This window comes from Chelonia mydas, chromosome 4, assembly GCF_015237465.2.
Source record: "Chelonia mydas isolate rCheMyd1 chromosome 4, rCheMyd1.pri.v2, whole genome shotgun sequence".
In the NCBI taxonomy this organism is placed as follows: domain Eukaryota; kingdom Metazoa; phylum Chordata; order Testudines; family Cheloniidae; genus Chelonia; species Chelonia mydas.
In genome coordinates this window covers 113,039,700-113,058,765 of record NC_057852.1, presented here as the reverse complement: position 1 = coordinate 113,058,765, position 19,066 = coordinate 113,039,700, and the positions used below count along the sequence as shown (strand labels likewise).

General features: G+C 42.6%; 1 protein-coding gene across 6 annotated transcripts in view; it reads right to left on the bottom strand.

Annotated features, from left to right (window-relative positions):
* Window positions 1–18,695, bottom strand: part of BOD1L1 (biorientation of chromosomes in cell division 1 like 1) — a 57,650-nt gene extending 38,955 nt beyond the window's left edge. For 5 of the 6 annotated variants that reach the window (XR_005225228.2, XR_005225227.2, XR_005225229.2 and 2 more), the window contains exons 1-9: window positions 13,247–18,695; window positions 12,391–12,515; window positions 10,638–10,828; window positions 9,408–10,022; window positions 8,798–8,947; window positions 6,215–6,384; window positions 4,735–4,858; window positions 4,280–4,424; window positions 649–724 (exon numbers count right to left, since the gene is read on the bottom strand). Coding sequence is in view for 3 of the 6 variants with exons in the window: in XM_037898048.2 (XP_037753976.1) it covers window positions 649–724; window positions 4,280–4,424; window positions 4,735–4,858; window positions 6,215–6,384; window positions 8,798–8,947; window positions 9,408–10,022; window positions 10,638–10,828; window positions 12,391–12,515; window positions 13,247–13,447 (1,797 nt within the window). In the remaining 3 variants the exon portion in view is untranslated. Of the gene's footprint in view, window positions 1–648; window positions 725–4,279; window positions 4,425–4,734; window positions 4,859–5,897; window positions 6,063–6,214; window positions 6,385–8,797; window positions 8,948–9,407; window positions 10,023–10,637; window positions 10,829–12,390; window positions 12,516–13,246 lie in introns of those variants that run through there. The other variant, XM_037898050.2, reaches the window with a different exon arrangement.
* Between the last annotated feature and the right edge of the window lie 371 nt (window positions 18,696–19,066).

Genomic DNA, 19,066 nt, shown 5'->3' with positions numbered 1-19,066 from the left:
GACACCCGGCAACCCTACTGAAGATCAGAAATGCTGGTTTAGAGAGCTTTCTAGTTGGTAAAGAGAACACAGCTTTCACTGTATTTGTGTCTGCTAGAAGAAGAGCCCTGTTATCAAATTTCTGTTCCCCACCCATAAACTGATCAAAAAATCACCCCTTAACCCTCTCTTTGATAAGCTAAACAAATTAAACTTCTTGAGTTTCTCCTATAAGGCACGCTTACCAAATCTTTTATAATTCTCGTAGCTCTTCTTTGAACCCTCTCCAATTTTTCAATGTCTTTCTTGAAGTATGAATGCAAAAGCTGGACACAGGATTCCATCAATGTCAAATACAGAGATAATATAACCTACCTAACTCCTACTTATTGTAACACTACAAAGGTTTTCTACGCTAGCTGTTCTAAAAAGCCAAGAAGCAGCATTACTAAAATAACAAGGCTAGAAAATTAAACTAAGAGAAAGAATTAGAGGAAAAAATAATTCATAAAGATTAATCTAGTAGTAGGGAAGTTTAGTATATACAGATAATCATTTTTTCAATTAAAAATGAACAGAATAGAGACATTTGATAATTTCTGTATAGTAAAACAAATGTTTTGATATGAAATTTAAAATAAAGTTTACTAGTTGATCTATGACACAAACCTCATTTGTCTTTTGTGTTTCTTTGGAATCTTCTTCAGGATGCTCATATTTCTTTTGCCAACTATCTTCAACATACCTAAAATAGTCAATCAAAGCATTAGAAAAATGTCGTAACAATTTAGTCTATCAGTTTTGAACTAAGAGAAAATAGACATTTGCACACCAAAGCATCTAACAAGAACTTGCTGCATAACCTTGGGCAAGTCATTTAACACAGTAAGCTGCTATTTCTCCATATGCAAAATGTGGACAATACTTACCTACTTCACAGATGTGCTGTGAAGATTAATTAATGTCTGTGCAGTGCTTTGAAATGTAAAGTACTACACAAGTATTAGTACTGTTAAGTATGACTAGGTGTCCCCTGTAACTCAGATGAGCAAAGAGAACCACAGCACAGGCGAAAACAAATGTCCTCTCTGTATCCTTACTCTACTGCTTTCTACAGAAAAGAGTTTTTAAAATACTGAATTGATCTTCCACAAACTTGGCTTCTTATATATGTCTCAAGACTTAAAAATCAAGCCAAGTCTGGAGACTGTGCTGATACTCTTTGCAAGGATGCATAACACATTCCAGTTTGCACTGCACCATGTATTGGGGGGGAGGAATGCAAGCCAAAATAGGGAAAGAACATCTTAAAGAATATTTAGATAAGTTAAATGCATTCAAGTCATAGAATCATAGAATATCAGGATTGGAAAGGACCTCAGGAGGTCATCTAGTACAACCCCCTGCTCAAAGCAGGCCCAATCCCCAATTTTTGCCCCAGATCCCTAAATGGCCCCCTCAAGGATTGAACTCACAACCCTGGGTTTAGCAGGCCAATGCTCAAACCACTGAGCTATCCCGGAGGTTGTGAGTCAGTATTTCAGTCAGCAGGGGCTGATGAAATACACCTTAAGGAACTAGCTGAAGCAATCTCAGAATCCTTAGCAATTACCTTTTAGAATTCATGGAGGATGGGTGAAGTCCCCGGGAATAGGAGAAGGGAAAACATAAGTACCTATCTTAAAAAATGAGGACAAAAGAGGACTCGGGGAACTATATATTTGCCAGCCTAACTTCAATACCTGGAAAGATACTGGAACAAATTATAAAACAATCAATTTGTAAACACCTAGAGGATAGGGTAATAAGTAATAGCCAACACAGATTAGTCAAGAAATAACCATGCCAAACTGACCTAATTTGTTCTGTGACAGGGTTACTGGCCTAGTGGATAGGGGAGAGCTGGGGGGGAGCTGTGGACATGATATATCTTGGTTTTAGCAAGGCTTCTGACACAGTCGCATTTTCATAAGCAAACTAGGAAAATGTGGTCTAGATGAATTTAGTATACTGCAGGTGCACAACTGGTTGAAAGACTCAAGTGTACTCAAGAGTGTTTTCAGTGGTTTTCTGTCAAACTGGGAGGACACATCTAGTGGGCTCCCGAAAGGGTCTGTCTTGGATTTAGTACTATTAAAATTTTAATTATCTGGATAGTGGAGCGGAGGGAATCTTATAAAATCTGTGGATGAAATCAAGCTGAAAGGGATTGCTAGCACTTTACAGGACAGGATTAGAATTCACAACAACCCTGACAAGTTGGAGAATTAGTCTGAAACCAACAAGGTGAAATTCAATAAAGACACTTAAGAAGGAAAGAATTCCAATGCACAACTACAAAATGGGGAATAAACTTGCTAGGTGTGGTTCTGTTGCAAAGGATCTGGGGGTTATAGTGGAGCACAAATTGAATGTAAACCAACAATGCAATGCAGTTGTGAAAAGGGCTAATATAATTCTGGGGTGTATTAAAACAGGAGGGTTATATGTAAGACACAGGAGGTAGTTGTCCCACTCTGCTTGGTACTGGTGAGGCCTCCACAGGAATACTGTGTTCAGTTCTGGGTGCTAAACTTAAAGAAAGATGTGGACAGATTAGAGAGTTCATAGGAGAGCAACAAAAACAATAAAAGATTTAGAAAACTTTACCCATGAGGAAGAGTTAAAATAACTGGGCATGTTTAGGCTTGAGAAAAGACAGCTGAGGAGGGAACTGCTAATAGTCTTCAAATGTGTTAAGAGCTGTTAAAAAGAGAACTGTGATCAACTGGTCTTCACGTCCACTGAAAATAGGACAAGAAGTAGTGGGCTTAATCTGCAGCAAGGGAGATTTAGGTCAGATATCAGGAAAAACTTTATAAGGGTAGTTATGCTTTAGAACGGGCTTCTATGGGAGGTTGTGGAATCCTCATCATTAGAGGTTTTAGACAAACACTCATTAGGGACGGTCTAAGAATCCTTGGTCCTGTCTTGGCACAGGGGGCTAAACTAGATCAGGGGTTCTCAACCTTTTTCTCTCTGAGGCCCCCTCCAACATACCATAAAAACTCCATGGCCCACCTCTGCCACTGTTTTTCGGCATATAAAAGCCAGGGCCAGCATTAGAGGGTAGCAATCAAGGCAACTTCCCGGCACCCACGAAGCTAAGTTGCTCAGGCTTCAGCCCTGGGTGGTGGGGCTCAGGGCCCCAGGTTGCAGTCCCATGGGATTGGGCTTCAGCTTTCTGCCCTGGGCCCCAGAAAATTGAATGCTGGCCCTGCTTGGTGGCTCCCCTGAAACCTGCTCGTGGACCCCTGGTTGAGAACCACTGGACTAGATGACCTCTTAAGGTCTCTTCCAGTCCTACATTTCTATAGTTCTATGACTATATTAATAGACAAATAAAGTTATATTAAAACAATTAGTAAGGCAAAAGATCAAGGGGAAAGAATTAGAGTACAAATCTCAGGCTTCAATCTCCACTTCATGATTATCAAGTGGTGAATTTCTCAACCTCAATTACACCCACACTTTTATTTTCATTGAAAGTTTTAAATTGAAAGTTTATGTATATTTCTTTAACCTTTCACAATCAGGCAATGAATTAGTTTGGTTGCATTATCAATTGAATTGACAGTGGAAGGCCATTAATTCACTTCAGCATACTTCACTCTACCCACACCCACGGTGCTCAGAGGCACCTAGGACTGGAGAGAGAAAACAAGAGAGAGAGGTGGTGAGCTGGGGACTGGAAGTCTGACATTAGAAGGATCACAAAAATGCACACTTAAGTGCACATAAGAGAAAGGTGATCAGACGCATTCAGAATACACACTTTAATTATATTGTAACATAGCAGGAGCTGGCTGCCAGGGTGTTATCAATACAGTAAACTAGGAGTATAGTAGCTAAATGGGAAAACCCATGTTAAATTAAAATAAAGATCTTTAAAAAAAATCAATCATTATTTTCTCAAATAAAGCTTGCTTCCCACAAATATTTTTGCATGCTTTAAGGGGAAATTGTTATAATGGGTATGTGGTGACTGCAAAAGTGAAGAGAAGTTTTTTTTATAAGCAAAAGTGAGTATGTATTAATGAAAAAAGAAAAGGAGTATTTGTGGCACCTTAGAGACTAACCAATTTATTTGAGCATAAGCTTTCGTGAGCTACAGCTCACGAAAGCTTATGCTCAAATAAATTGGTTAGTCTCTAAGGTGCCACAAATACTCCTTTTCTTTTTGCGAATACAGACTAACACGGCTGTTACTCTGAAACCTATGTATTAATGGAATTTCTTTAAAAACAAATATAAGGAATACCTGGAATCTCTTTTTCTTTTCCTGCTCAGGGCTACCTTTTTTTCTAAAAACTTTTGTTCTTTAAGAACATCCTTAATGCTGGTACCGGTAACTTTCAGTTCAAAATCTTTTGTCGAAGACTCTTCCAAGTTCAGGCCACTTTTACCTAAAATATACAACAAACAGTTACAGTGTTTGAGAAGCATGTCTTTTTATTATTTTTGTAAGAGACATTGTAAACAGTTTGGGAATTACTAATCCTGTTTTTTGTTAGATTTCAGGAATGTCACTGTGGACATGAAAAAGTTACATATGGAATTTTTCACAATATTTTAGTTACTACAGTATTTAGTTACACTGAGTGAAATTCTGGCCATATTGAAGTCAACTGCAAAACTCCCAATGACTTCAATAGAACTAGAATTTCACCTTATTTGGTTAAAACACCCAAGTATAACTTGTAATTTTAACATCACCTTCAGCACCCTGACTCCCACTTTTCAGAGACTTTGTTTTCTCTGCAGCTTTCTGTTTACGCTTCTCTTCAAGTCTCTCTCTATTAATCTGCCTCCTTAAGAGTCTCTCTTCTTTTTCTCTGGCCTGAAGACAGAAAAACAATGAAAAAGGTGATTTATTTGTATCTTTAAATCAAATGAAAAATGATGAAAGTTATGTTAAAAAAATAAAAAAATGTTATACAAGTAAATTTCTACACTTCTGCAGAATTCAGCGTTTCAGTATAAGAGCAAAAATAATCAATCAATGAGTACTCAAATAGGCTGTTTATAGTTTACAAAGTGCTGTACAAACTTTAATTAAAAGTAAACCTCATAAAATCCTTCTATGAGAGGATATTAACCCCTTCCCGAGTCTATAAGGTTTTATCCCCATTCTACAGATGGAGAATGGGCAGGCACGGATGTTATGAGCTCATGTCAGAGCCAGCATTAGAATTAGGATGTTCCTGGTTTCCCAACCCCAATTTCAGTCCACTAGACAAGGCTACCTCCACTTTCAAAGAGCTTTACACTTGTTTTCTTTCATCCCTCAACTCTGTTGTACATAAGAATTACATGGCCACACCTAGAGCCCAGTTTAACCCAGCGGTATTGTGGTGCACAAACCCAGGCAAGCTGCATAAAATGAAACTCCAGCAAGCTAATCAATCCTGGAAAGGTTAGGGGATGGGAGTGGATGAGAAACTCAGTAGATTTGCTGGTTGAGATGGAAAGGTGTTACCCCATTCTATAGGTGAAGAAACAGGCACAAAGACTATGAGACTTGTTTCAAGTACATGTCCAAAACATAAAAAGGAGATCCCAGCCCTCCAACCACGCCAACATGTACACCTGAACATTTCTTCCCCCTCATGCTAGTCAGAGACAGCAGGAATTACTGCAGCTGAATGGCTGTACTAACAGCATTACATGGAAGAGGAGTGAGGAAGATGGTTGGGGCCAAACAGGTACCAGGTCTTGTTATAGTAAAGAAATGTGCAATCCACCTTGATAGGTGGTGGTAGGTAGATAAGGGATTTCTTCTCTTTCCCCTTCCCTCAACTGGCAGAGTACACGCAGCTTGCTAGCCCCAGACTCCCACATCTGTGCAGTCTCTTTCACTTCATTCTTCTCCAAATTACCGTTAACCAAGAAAGAACCCATCCTTTGCTGAGATGTTGGGAAGACACCATCCACACTCAGTGCTTCATCTGACATTATCAGCCAGAGATGGTTGTAAAACAGTAGGACCTGGATAGTTCGGTAAGCCAGTAGTTCTCAAATGACTGTCAATGGATCACTGCCATGAAATGTTGACAGATCACATGGTGCTGGAGACAGTCTATAGAAGTAGCAGCGGCTTCCAGGAAAAAAACAACTAAATAAAGGGAATAATTTTTGTATTGAGAAAACACTCAGATGGAGTTAGAATGTTAATAGTGAATGTATTAAAACTTACAATAGACTGACGGTGTTGCTCTACAGTCCGTTCATCATCGGAATCACTGTAGTACTTGGAGTACAGAAAAGGCTTGTGAACGTATGCGTGACGCACAGGTTTGGCTTTTCCATCACAAATCTCATTAGTCTGAGGCTTTGTTTTACTCTGATTGTTCTTCTCTTCTTCGTCTAATCAGTAAAAAAGTGAACATAAATTAAAGTGACATTGTTACGGTAAAATTTAAGTGTTGTAAAAACAAACTTCCATAAAATCTAAGACCAACAGAAATGTTTCCTTTAAAAAAAATGGTTTCAAAGAGATTCCAATTCAATGTTTACAGCCAAACATTACTAAAGTATGAGAAGTGATCAATCCATTTTCATTGTCCAGATGAAAACGCAAAATATAAACAAACTGCGAGAAGAAATTAGATTTAAAAATTCATTCCATTTTGATACTATAAATGAGTCATTTAACACAGTTAAGGACATTTTATATATCATTTTAGCCATGACAAATTGTGTACAGCATTACATCAGCTATGGCTAAATTTTGTAACGAAGACAACCCCACGTGTATTTTCGGGATGCAGATACACTGCATTGGTAAAGCCTCGTCTGTAAAAATCAAACATTGTTCACATACCAAAAAATCAGCACAATATTTGCGGATTTAGAAATCACAGATTTTTTCTGTATAGGAACTATACAAGCGACCTAAATTCATCTATGGATCAATAAATGCTGAGGTATTATTCTGGTTGAAATAACACAAGCAAATCTATCATTTTGTTTTGTCAGGTTTATTCAGTAAACATACATACTGTATGTTTGGGCTTTACCAATGCAACAGAGCTGCATCCCTGAAATACACTACAAAATGTAGCCATAACTGTCAATACCGAACACAATTTGTCATTGTTTACATTGTCAGTAACTGTGCAGTCAACGTCATGTTAGTTAACTCAATTCTTCCCCCACATTTCTGGGCACAATGAAATTTTACAGTGATGACAGGCTAACAGAAGACTACTGAAATGGTTCCTGGTTCCAAAGCAGTCGATCCTACCCAGGAGGAAATTCTGTTGACTACAGAAGCCTCCATATTCCCTAAAGCCTCAATGTATCAAAGAATTTGAGAGATGCCCAGGACTAGGAGAGGACAGAAAGGAAAAGACAACAAATGAAGACCCCCCCACATCCACTAATCCTAAATCTGGACCTACCCTTATCTTTTCCACCAAAATCACATAGCCTTTGGGAATTCCTGCAATCCTAGGGCTGTAACAACTCCCTGATCCCCAAATGCTCTGCTTACACTACACCTGGGTTCAAGTCAGAATATCAGTCTAAGGCTACGTCTACAATACACAGCACTGGCAGCGCCACATAATGCATGTGCAGCTACACGCTGCAGTGAAAAGCAGGCTGAGTCCACACTGTGGTGTGTAGTTACATGCCACTGAAAGGCTCTACCAGGGGGGAGGCATCAGGAAAAGGCTTCAACAGCTCCAGAGCCTCTCACTGCAGCAAGGAAAAGCTCAAGCACTGGGGTGCTGGCAGAGTCATTCCTTGCTGCTTCCCCCTGCCAGAATCTTTTCCTAGAGCAGGGAAAGGCTCTGGCAGCAGGGAGATAGTAGGACACTACACTGCTAAAAAAACAAACAGTGTAGATAAGGGAGACCCGGGCTTGAGCACTTAGACAGTCTTCTAAGATATGTACTCGGGTACATACCCACACCCTTCAGGCATGTCTCTACTCCAGAGGTTCCCAAACTTGTTCCACTGCTTGTGCAGGAAAAGCCCCTGGCAGGCCAGGCCGGTTTGTTTACCTGCCGCGTCCGCAGGTTCGGCCAATCGCAGCTCCCAGTGGCCGCGGTTCGCTGCTCCAGGCCAATGGGAGCTGCTGGAAGCGGCATGGGCCGAGAGATGTACTGGCTGCTGCTTGGCCCGTGCCACTTCCAGCAGCTCCCATTGGCCTGGAGCAGCAAACCGCGGCCACTGGGAGCTGCGATTGGCCGAACCTGCGGACGCGGCAGGTAAACAAACCGGCCTGGCCTGCCAGGGGCTTTTCCCGCACAAGCGGTGGAACAAGTTTGGGAACCACTGCTCTACTCAATTAGCCTAAGCTGTGCCTCAACCATCTACACTGCTATTTACATCCATACTAAGGGGAGCAATCCATGTATGCACTCCCCATGCTGCTGAAAAAAGAATGCAGTGCAGATGTACATTTACATTAACTTCACATAAAAGGAAAAAAATTAAAAACAGCACAAAAAGCAGATGGCATTTTTATGAAGTGTCACCACTACATCCTGAAATAATACACACAAATAAAATAATTTTAAAGTACTGGACTACATAAATATTTTTTATTTTAAAATGCCAAATTATCTATTTTTATTATTATTTACTAACAGCAGAAATGCTATGAATTCCACCCCCAAAAGAAATATTCTCTCTCTATTATCACACTACACATATATGATAAAATATACTTCAAAATAGATCACTTTGTAAGGTACTATGTATTCAAATGGCAGGAAATACACCAGCCAGGATATTACTAACAAATGTATTCTTTTTGTATTATTTTTACCATCTGATGTGATCTCTCCTTCTTCAGTGCTATCGGAAACCACAGCTTCCTCTTCACTTTCTTCTTCAAAGGAAGAGAGGTCACTAGTATGGACAGAGCTAACAGTAATATCACTGAGCACATCCACGTCTGAATCCTCCAAAATAAGTTCTTTAAAAAAAAGAAACAAAGAAGTTATATCATGCAACTTATCAAACCAATGTGTTTAGCTCATTTCCTAAGAAAAGTCTATTGTTATTTTAAAAACTCTGATACACAGAGGTGATACGTGATCTCTAAACACAGTTTGAATTATAGACAAAAGTTTGCTTTAACCACAAGTATAACCCCACTGACTACAATGGAGCTATTCACGTTGTGTGTGTATGGCAAGCAAGATTTAGGCTTCTATTACAAGTCCACCTTTTCAGAGGAGGGTTCTGGCCTTTGAGGGGGAAAGCTAGCATTACTGTTGACTTTATACTGTTACATGGCTTGTTAAACAGGACTACAGTTACCAATATTGTTGGCCCAACATCTTTTCACTTTCTAAATCCACTTTTGAAAACCTCCACAAAAACCCAAAATGTCCCTCCATCCCACAATATTTTTTAAGTTGCCTTTTCTATACCTTCTTTTACACCTTCTGTTATCTTGTGTTTACTGCTGCTTTTTTCAGTAGCCAACTGTTTTACTGATTCTGACTCTCTCTCTTTCACTTGCTTCTCTTCTTTTGGCTTTAGGGCATCATCATTCTTCTTTGAATGGTCAAACCTCTTGTCATTCTTTTCTTTTTTCTCTTTTTTTCTTTCCCCTTTCTCAGTGCTCTCTGGTTTCCTGTCACCTTTATCTGTCAATTTACTTTTCTGGTCATCACTTTCCTGTAGAATTTCTTTGCTTGGATGAATTAAATTGTTAACATCTTTTGTTGAATTTTTGATTTCTTCACTTGGACAGGGGAGTTCATTTAAATCTTCACACTTTGCAACTGCTTCACTCCCTTCTGAAGGATCACAAATGGGTTTCTCTTGGTCTGGGAAGTCTTCTGAGTTTCGCTCTCTCTCTGTGCTACCATCAACACTCTGTTGAGATGAGAGTCTTTTTGAAGTTCTGTCACTGTTCTTGGAATTTGTATTTTCTGTAGAAGCCCTGGCAGCACTTGCTTCCTGGTTAAGAGAAGTTATTGTTTCCAAAATGGACATGGCATCACTAGCTACATTAGCACTAGGAGCAGTAGTAGAAACACCTTAAAGAATGAGAAAAGAAAGAAAACATTTTAGCTAACCAAGATTTCTATAACATTTGTTAAAAGGAAATATGTATTTCTACATTGACTGGTTATTATTTTTGAAGGGGAAGGACTTTTCAAATGAAACATGAATCTCAGAAGTCTGTTAAGGGGAAAACTGAATAATTAGACTATTACAATACCTTAATTCTGTCCCTTCTGCAGATGTATGTTAAGGACAGCCTAAATGCCCAAAATCTTTCCAAACAAAAGAACTGCATTAAGACAGTTACATCTCTTGTACATAATTGGCTACTCATCTTTTATAGCCTAGATCCTACTTGATCCTGGTGTGAAAGTCAGTATTTAACTTTGAGACTGTAACTTCTAGGACAGACTGATTTCCTGGTAACTTCAAGTAGAGGCGAAATTGTGATAAGTGTTCGCCTCTTCTTCCCACCCCTCACAGCAGCAACAAATCATTATCCTGGGCTGTTGTCTCTCACAGAGCTCATCTTGCTGACACTTCAAATATTTAGTGTTAACAGCAGAACTAGGGATGATCAATAATACCACTTGCCAAGAGGAGAAAACCAGGTAGAAAACAGACAACATAGAGTAACAGCAAAATACCTTGTAGTGTGATGGAAGCATCTGCTTTTTCCTCACTAGGGGCTGTACTGGGGCTTGCTTCCTCTTTGTGATTTAATGTGGCTAAAAACTCATGAACAGCTTTTTCCACCTGAGGTCTGAATGTGTGGTTGATCTTTGGATCCACAACCTGAGAAATAATTCTGTCAATTCCAGACTCCAACATTCCAGACCTGAAACAAAATAATTGTAATACTTAAATATATGGAAATTTATTTCCACAAGCTACCTTAAACAGATCTGGTTTATCTAAAGGGTGTTCCTTCCACACACACAACTTCCAATAAAGCATTAAGTTCTCAGAAAGTAATTTTTTTCACTTGCTTCAGGAACACCCATAGCGGACTTGTGTCTAGGTAGTACTCAAAACGTTCTATCAACACACATAGGAATAAACAGTTCCTGTCCAAAAAAAAATTTTGCAGCATATGAAAGATAGTAATAAAAACTATACCAGCAGCCCTTTTACCATGCCATTACTAGCTAACTTCTTGTAGGCACTGCAGTAATAGTGGGTTTTGGGGAGGGACTTAGATAAGAGGGTATTTATCTTTATGAATCAGTCTGAGGAGGGTATTCCATGCAGAAGGGGCAGTCTGGAATGTGTCAGCAGCATTATATCAATTGTCTTTATAATCCCAATGCCAGGATTTCTCAGTATGGCATTAGGTGACAGCTACTAAACAGTGGAGTTCAGACAATTAACTTACCTGTACATAATGGAAAGGTTAAGTGTTGAACCAGTTAGCTTCCTAATGGCCTACCTTTTGTTCATCATACTCTAGAAACTGCATAGGTTGTTCATGGCTACACTTGACTTGAGACCCTGTTTCCATTTACGGTGTTATCAAGTCTTAACTACAAAACACTTGTCTTTGCCCTATCCTCAAGTGCTGATTCCTACAACTAACTTGTGCAACAGGTGGCAAAGGCTCACTATTCACACAGCCAGTACTTTTGTTCTCAAGGTTCTCATCTGTCACTAAAGTTGACAGGAAGACATCCCTAATCTACACATGTTCATTTGGAGCAACATTAGGCTGCTTCTCATATTAGTGTATCTGGCAACACCAGGCCGAGGAGAATGAGGTAAATGCGTTTATGACACAAATTGTGCTCACTGTAAATGCTTATTCTAAGTTATTTTGATATGATCGTTTACCAGCAGTCTTACAAAACTTTTTAGCTGTCTACAGAAATCATGGCTGTTCAAGGATTCTTGTTTTGTGAACATGACTTTGAGTAACTGACTTGTGCTTCAACATACGTGGATTATCATATTCACAATCCTATTAATAACCCAGGATTTAACCCACAAAACCTAATGACAACTAGTAATTTGCTGAATCACCCACTTATGAGGTAGCAGTAGTGCTAGAATCCCTACATTTGAGGATATTACAACATATCACATAGAATCATAGAATATCAGGGCTGGAAGGGACCTCAGGAGGTCATCTAGTCCAACCCCCTGCTCAAAGCAGGGCCGATCCCCAATTAAATCATCCCAGCCAGGGCTTTGTCAAGCCTGACCTTAAAAACTTCTAAGGAAGGAGATTCCACCACTTCCCTAGGTAACGCATTCCAGTGTTCCACCACCCTCCTAGTAAAAAAGTTTTTCACATATTCTCTCTTCATAGAAGTTGTGGAACTTCTTTGTCTATTTAGGTTTCCATTCATTTAGGGGATGAATATTTTTTAAAACAGCAGAATATTAACTCAACTTGTGACTTACTTGAGAACCTGCTGCCTAATATTATTTCTCAACTGATTCTTGTTGAGATGAGGACTCCAGGTATGAGTTGCTAGGTGGTTGGAAACAAAGTTGTCAACACGTTGTCTTAGGTTTTGATAGGCAGGCTAAAAGGGCAAAAAAAAAGTGAGATCAGATATTAAAAATGCTGCTTGAAACTCATTTTCCTAATGACAAGAGCTGAGAAACTTAAAAAACCCTAGATCTTAACCACTGAGTCACTACAAATACCAGGACACAGCCTGCCATCCTCTGATGGGCAAAGACCATTTACCAAAACCTATTTACCTAAAACAGTTTTATGACCCATATTGGAAGCATGTTTATAATCTACATAAACAGCATGTTCTTCTAAAACCACTGACCACTGGCTGGCCTCTCTAAATAAATGACACGATCTTGTCGAAGTCAGTCACTGACACTGATTTCAAGGGGAGCACACTGGAGAGCTCATTCCTTAGGCAGGTAGAACAAGGAACCGCCACGGATCTGTCGCTAACGAGGATGTCAAGGGTCTAGTGCGACAGACAAAGCGCTGATGTGTTGCTGCGATGTGCCCCCTGCCCATGGGGAGCGATATTCCCCAGACCCTCTAGCCAGGCAGGAGTCTCCGCAACGCTGCGAGCACCCGCCGGCGCCGTGCCCTGGGCAGCCCTGCCTCGCCTCCGGCAACGCTCGCCGCTCACCAGGGAGGACCCTGCTGCGCGTCTCGGCGAGAGAGCCAGCCCCCAGCCCCGGCGGCACCAGCCCAGCCAGCGGAGGGGGATGTTCCCGCAGAGCCGGGGCAGGTCTGCGTCCCTCACTCCCTCCTCGGACCTGCCCGTCCTCCGCCCCCTACCTTGGTGTCCACGTCGGCCAGGCAGTCGCGGCGGAACTGGTCGAACAGCCCCTGGCTCTTCAGGTGATTAACGATCACGGACACCAGCTCGGGCTCCACCGCGCCGCCCCCTCCAGAGGCCCCGGGCAGCGGCGGCTGCTGCTGTGGGGGCGGCGGAGGGGGCGGCGGCGGAGGGGGCTGGGGCTGCGGGTTACTGGCCATGGCGGGAGGAGGGCCTTCAGAGAGCGCGGGCGGCTGCCGGCTCCGCTGCCCGGGCTCCAGGCAAAGGCTGGTTACCGAGTAGCAGCCGCGGCAACTCTGACCCCGGAAGTGAAAGGGAACGGAGGGAGGAAGTGAGAGACAACGAGCAGGGAGGTGCAGCGAGCGGGAGCGGCGCTACGGCTGCGGGGAGGGGCTGATTCGCACCGTGAAAGGGGCGCTGCTACTAGCCCTTCAACGGGACCGCGGGGAGGAGCGGCCGTTGCCCCTGCTCCCACGGCGGGAACATCCGAGCCGAGCTCTCCGGCTTCGGCTTCGGCCTCCCCTGGCGCGGCCCCATTGCTGCGCCCAGCAGCGCCGCCTCGACCAGCCGGCGGAGCGAGCGGCGCTTCCAATCCTTGCCCCGCCCCTGCCTGCCGCGACGCGGGTCGCCCAGATTTCCTGACGGCAAGCACCGGAGAGAGAGAGAGAGAGAGAGAGAGAGAGGAGAGGGACGGCCGGTTCTGAGCATGCGCATGTGAAGTGAGCATGCTCAGTAACAGCCGCTGAAGCCGCTGCCCTAAGCTGGGTATTGGCGCTCGCGGGAACCTGGAGAGGCAGGTCTCCGGGGGCAGGGGCAGGATCTGGGCAGGGACCCGAAGTGGTGGCCCCGGCTGGCCAGGCCCCTGGAGGCAGGGGAAGGGCTGAGGGGCACCATCCGGGACGGGGGGCGGGAGGATTCGGAGCTGGGGTTGAGAACGGGGTCTAGGCGGGGCAGAGGGGCTTCCCCCCCATTCCCCCTCATCGCAGGACAGTATGTCTTAGCTCCCGCCTCCCAGGGCCCTCTTCTCCAAAGCACAGCGCATCCCCATGCCTGGACCAGGCAGCTCTGCCCTCTCTGATGTCCTCTGCTGAGCGGCTCAGGGAGACGTGATTCAGTGGCATATCCTACTACCCTCCCACCCTCCCTACGAAAACGAGACTGGTCAGTGTTTAAACGCACCCCTTGTCAGTTTCTGTGTCTGTACAAAGCCTCATCGCACTTCACAAAACGTGCCTGAGCTGCAGTTCTCACTCCCTGAACTGGCCTGCCCTTTTTCTTGTGATCACCTGGAAGTCAAGTTTCCCACCTGTTAAATTCTTTACTTTTTAAAATGTTATTTTTATTACTCTTAGCACTTCATCCTTCACCTTCGTTAATCCATGGCAGATGAATGTCATTGTGCCGTTTAGATGATATTTTAGGAGTAATAATCATTTTTAAATGATTGCTAGTAGGTTCAGCAATCACAGCTCAGTGTTTCTAATGTAGCACTTCCTGTTTGTATCGTGACATTAATTTTTAATTCAATTTTTTTTTGTACACCAGTTTATTCTTTGGGATCATATCACATCAAAGCTGACTGATTTCCAGGGTTGATGTCAAATTTAATCCACCAGTCAGGATTGCTTTTGTCAACCATTATTTTGTCTTGTTATCCGGCACCCTCCTCCTTTGTCACGTTACCACTTATGTGTAGAATTTGATTTGCAAACAGTCTCTGCAGGTCAGATTTTTAAAGGTTGAAAGTGCCTCGATGCTTTTGGAAGTCCCACTAGTCACCTAAATACCTTTAAAAATCTGGCCGAGAAGGCACTATACTATCTTCTGTGAAATCCTTCTCAAATGTAAATTTCTGTTGTAATTTTTTCTAAATATAAGTATACAACCACAAGTATTAAAAAATCATGAGTTATGGACCCAAAATCACTAAATTAAAATAAATAAATACATTTTTAGGTTCTTTTAATTTGCCTTTTTGTTTCTGAGCCTTTAGGTCCTGCTTCGAGCAGGGGGTTGGACTAGATGATGTTCTGGGGTCCCTTCCAACCCTGATATTCTATGATTCTAGGGCGCACTAGCTTCATACTTTTTCTGTTACCTCTCCCAAAGAATCCATATACCTAAAACAGTTGTACATTCCAGTAACATTCAGAGCTGTGTTGGACTTCCAGTAAGATGTGATTTTTTTGTAAAATAAAACTTATTAAAAACCCTTATTTCTGTAAGTAATTTGCCATCCTGCAAACACTGAAGTGCACACTTCACTCTTTTATTGCCTCATTGGTTACATACATAAATGTTAACATTTCTACTGAATTGTGTATGCATATTTTAATTTCTTAGCCTTTTATGTATGCTTCATATGTTGATATGATATATTTTAGTGATGTTCTTCGTTTTGACAAGTTTACTGCGCTGTGCTGCCAAAATCAAGGATTTTTTTAAAAAATGAATTATCCTGTTCCTCCTTTGCGTTGGTTGGATGGGTGGGCACGGGAGATCTGGTGCAGACCTCACCTAGTTTGCCTTTTGGTGAAACTAAAGTGTCTTGTCTCTACCATGTTTTACAGTGGGATAGCTACTGCATGTTTGTTACCCCATGGTAAAAACTCACGTTTTCTTAGAACTGAGGACACAGACTCTACTGATGACTGAGATGTTAAATGAACTATTATTATTCATTGCTTGACATCTCTGATGCTGATTGTGTGGCTAACGCTGCTCCTTTGCCTTTAGAGAGATTTGTGTCTGAGGCTACGGTTACACTAGACAGTTTACAGCGGGGGAACTGCAGCAATGCAGCTGCACTGCTATAAGCTCTGTAATGTAACTGCTCTAAGCCGACAGGAGAAAGCTCTCCCATTGGCTTAACTACTCCAGCCCTGTGAGTGGCAGTAGCTATGTCAGCAGGACAAGCTCTCCCGCCAACATAGTACTGTTTACACCAGCACTTAGGTTGTTGTAACTTGTGTCTCTCAGGGGGATGGCTTTTTCATACCCCTGAGCAACATAAATTAATCTGCAGTAAGTGCTAGTGTAGACATAGCCTTAATATCTGCAGACCCCCATTTGTACAGGTGTCATGGAAAATCAGTTAAAAGCATTTTATACTAAATGAGTTAAGATATCCTCCCCCCTATTCTCTTCCCTTATTGAGAGATTATCAGGGGTCTCAAATACGTGGCCCGCGGGGTGCATGCGGCCCATGGAGTTATTTCCTGCGGCCTGCCATAGGCGCCGACTCCACCAGCAGCCAAGCTAACCTCACCCCCTGCCCCCCTCCAACTCCTCTCCCCTGAGTGTGCCGCATCCCCGCTCCTCTGCCTACCTCCCAGTGCTTCCTGCTGCCAAACAGCTGTTTGGCTGTGCTTAGGACTTTCCAGGAGGGAGGAGCAGGGATGCGGTGCGCTCTGGGGAGAGGCAGAGAAGAGGTGGGGCTGGGATGAGGATTTGGGGAAGGGGTTAGAATAGGGGCAGGGAGGGGGCGGGAAGAGACTGGGTAGGGCAGGGCCTCATGGATTAGACGAGCAATCTGAGGTATGAAGTTCAGCATGTATTATTCTGTGCTGTGAGTAGTTGGGAAGATTGTTTGTTAAAAGTGGCAATGTATTTTGTATGAATAGTTACTTCAAAAAGTTCCTGCCATTAGCTTTGTTGATAGACTGTTAGTGTAGATCATCATCACTATTACTGACCACATAAGGAATAATTGCAGGTGTTTATATTTTATTAAAACCCCTCTTTGCATTACAGTTTTTAAAAAGTGAATACATTGATTTTTAATAGCAAACTATATTACTCTTCATTTTTGACAAAACTTTTGTATCATTGTATGAAAAGGTTTCAGTGATGCGGCCCTCGGGCCAATGTACTAGTCCTCATATTGCCCTCATGGTGATTTGAGTTTGAGATCCCTGATCTAGATTGTGTGACAGTAAAGGTGTGAAGTTAAGTGGTTGTTAGGCAGGATCGAACCTGGGAGCTCTGGAGCTTAGTGCATGAGCCGCTACTGCATGAGAAAAAGCCATCTCTCTTATATATATATAGGGGAACACCACACCTAGGAGGTGTGTGGGTTACAACAGCATCTTAACCCCCTGTGTGGATGCTTTCATTCAGAAGTAAAGTGGCCATTTGTTGTGTTTACACCTTTCTTCCATTATGATGGTAATATTAATCCATTATTGTGATAGCCACAAAGTTGTGAAGACAGTCTGATAGGTAATCTGAAATTATTTTTGTTGCAGCCTAAAACATTGTGATGTTGTGTCTCTGTGCATCTGCAGAGTGTAGGACTGATCACTTGGTCCAGAAAGATCCATAAATAGGGTGTGGCAGTCACAGGCATTGACTTACCAATGTGCTGGGGGGTGCCTGACCCCTGGCTCTGCCCCAGCCCCGCCTCTGCCCATGCCCCACCTCTTTCCATCCCCTCCCTTGAGCACACAATGTCCTCACTCCTCCCCTTTCCCCCCAGAGCCTCCTGAACACTACAAAACAACTGATCATGATGGGCAGAAGGCATGGAAGGTGCTGATCAGCAGGACCTGCTGGCAGGCAGGAGGTGCTGGGGGAGGTGCTGATAGGGGGCCTACCAGTGGACGCTCAGCACCCACCATTTTTTCCCCATTGGTGCTCCAGCCCCGGAGCACCCACTGAGTTGGTGCCTATGGTGGCAGTTACTAGAGGTGCTCTGTATTGTTTCTGAAGCTGTATAGGATGTTTTTAGTGTAGGCAAGCCACTTGAGAAGTGTGAGACTGTACCCCTATATTCACACTATTGTAATAATCTTTGTACAAGGTATGCTTGTGAGGTATCATTTCAAAACTCCTAATGTGCTGGTCATTACTGTCCTGGTAAAATGTGTGGCAACACTGTATGTAAGGTTATAAGATTCCATTGGGTGGTGTTACTAAAATATGTTCCATGTCTGGAAAGTGGACAAACCAATTTCTCAGAGACCAAGGGCAAGCTGACACCTCAGCCTGGTATAAACAAGGCCAACAGGCTATTACTTGCTAAGTGACTATTCTTTGGCAAGAAAGGGGACAAGGGTGAAAAAATCTACTTAGCAAAGAAACAGCATGGAGTTTCTGTTCATGTAGCCACCATGCTCCCAGCTTGAAATGGTTCTCCAAGGGAAGACCAGACTAGAAAAAGAAGGGGTAGATACCCCAGCATACACCCTCCTCCTTGCTCTATCCATTGATTCATGGCACCAGAAGGAACAAAGGAAGCAGTCATTAAATAGAAGAAGAGGTCCTGACCTAAGAAGTTTGGCCAGTAAGACTGTTGAGCACGTGGTGAGAAAAACTGCTATGAATTTAGTTTAAATTAGGCAAGTTACTTTTTTCTTGTAACCATTTCTGACTTTTATGCCTCATTACTTGTACTCAGTGTCTCTTTGTGTAGTTAGATTAAACACACTGTATTAATAAATTTGTTTTGAATGAAGTATGTGGGAAGCTCCATTTAGGGTAACAAGATGGATGTGTAATCATTTGTTAATTAAGTGATTTTTTTTTTTAAATAAGCTTGTATTGTTCAGGAGAGGGCTAGGGAAGGATATATTTCTGGGGGGAAATCTGGAACTGGGAGTGTGCTGGAGTCACCCTGTAGTGTAATTCAGGCTGGTAAGAGACTAGGGGTGACTGGTAGGCTGCAGATACACACAAACCAAGCTGAGAGTGACTTACATGTTGGTGCTTGTTTTGTGAACAGTCCTGACTGGAGGCTACAGCAGCCAAGCAGCGTAAAGGGCACCCCACATTAGAGGGCAGGGGTGGCATAGCTCCTCACTATGTCTGTATTGGACCCC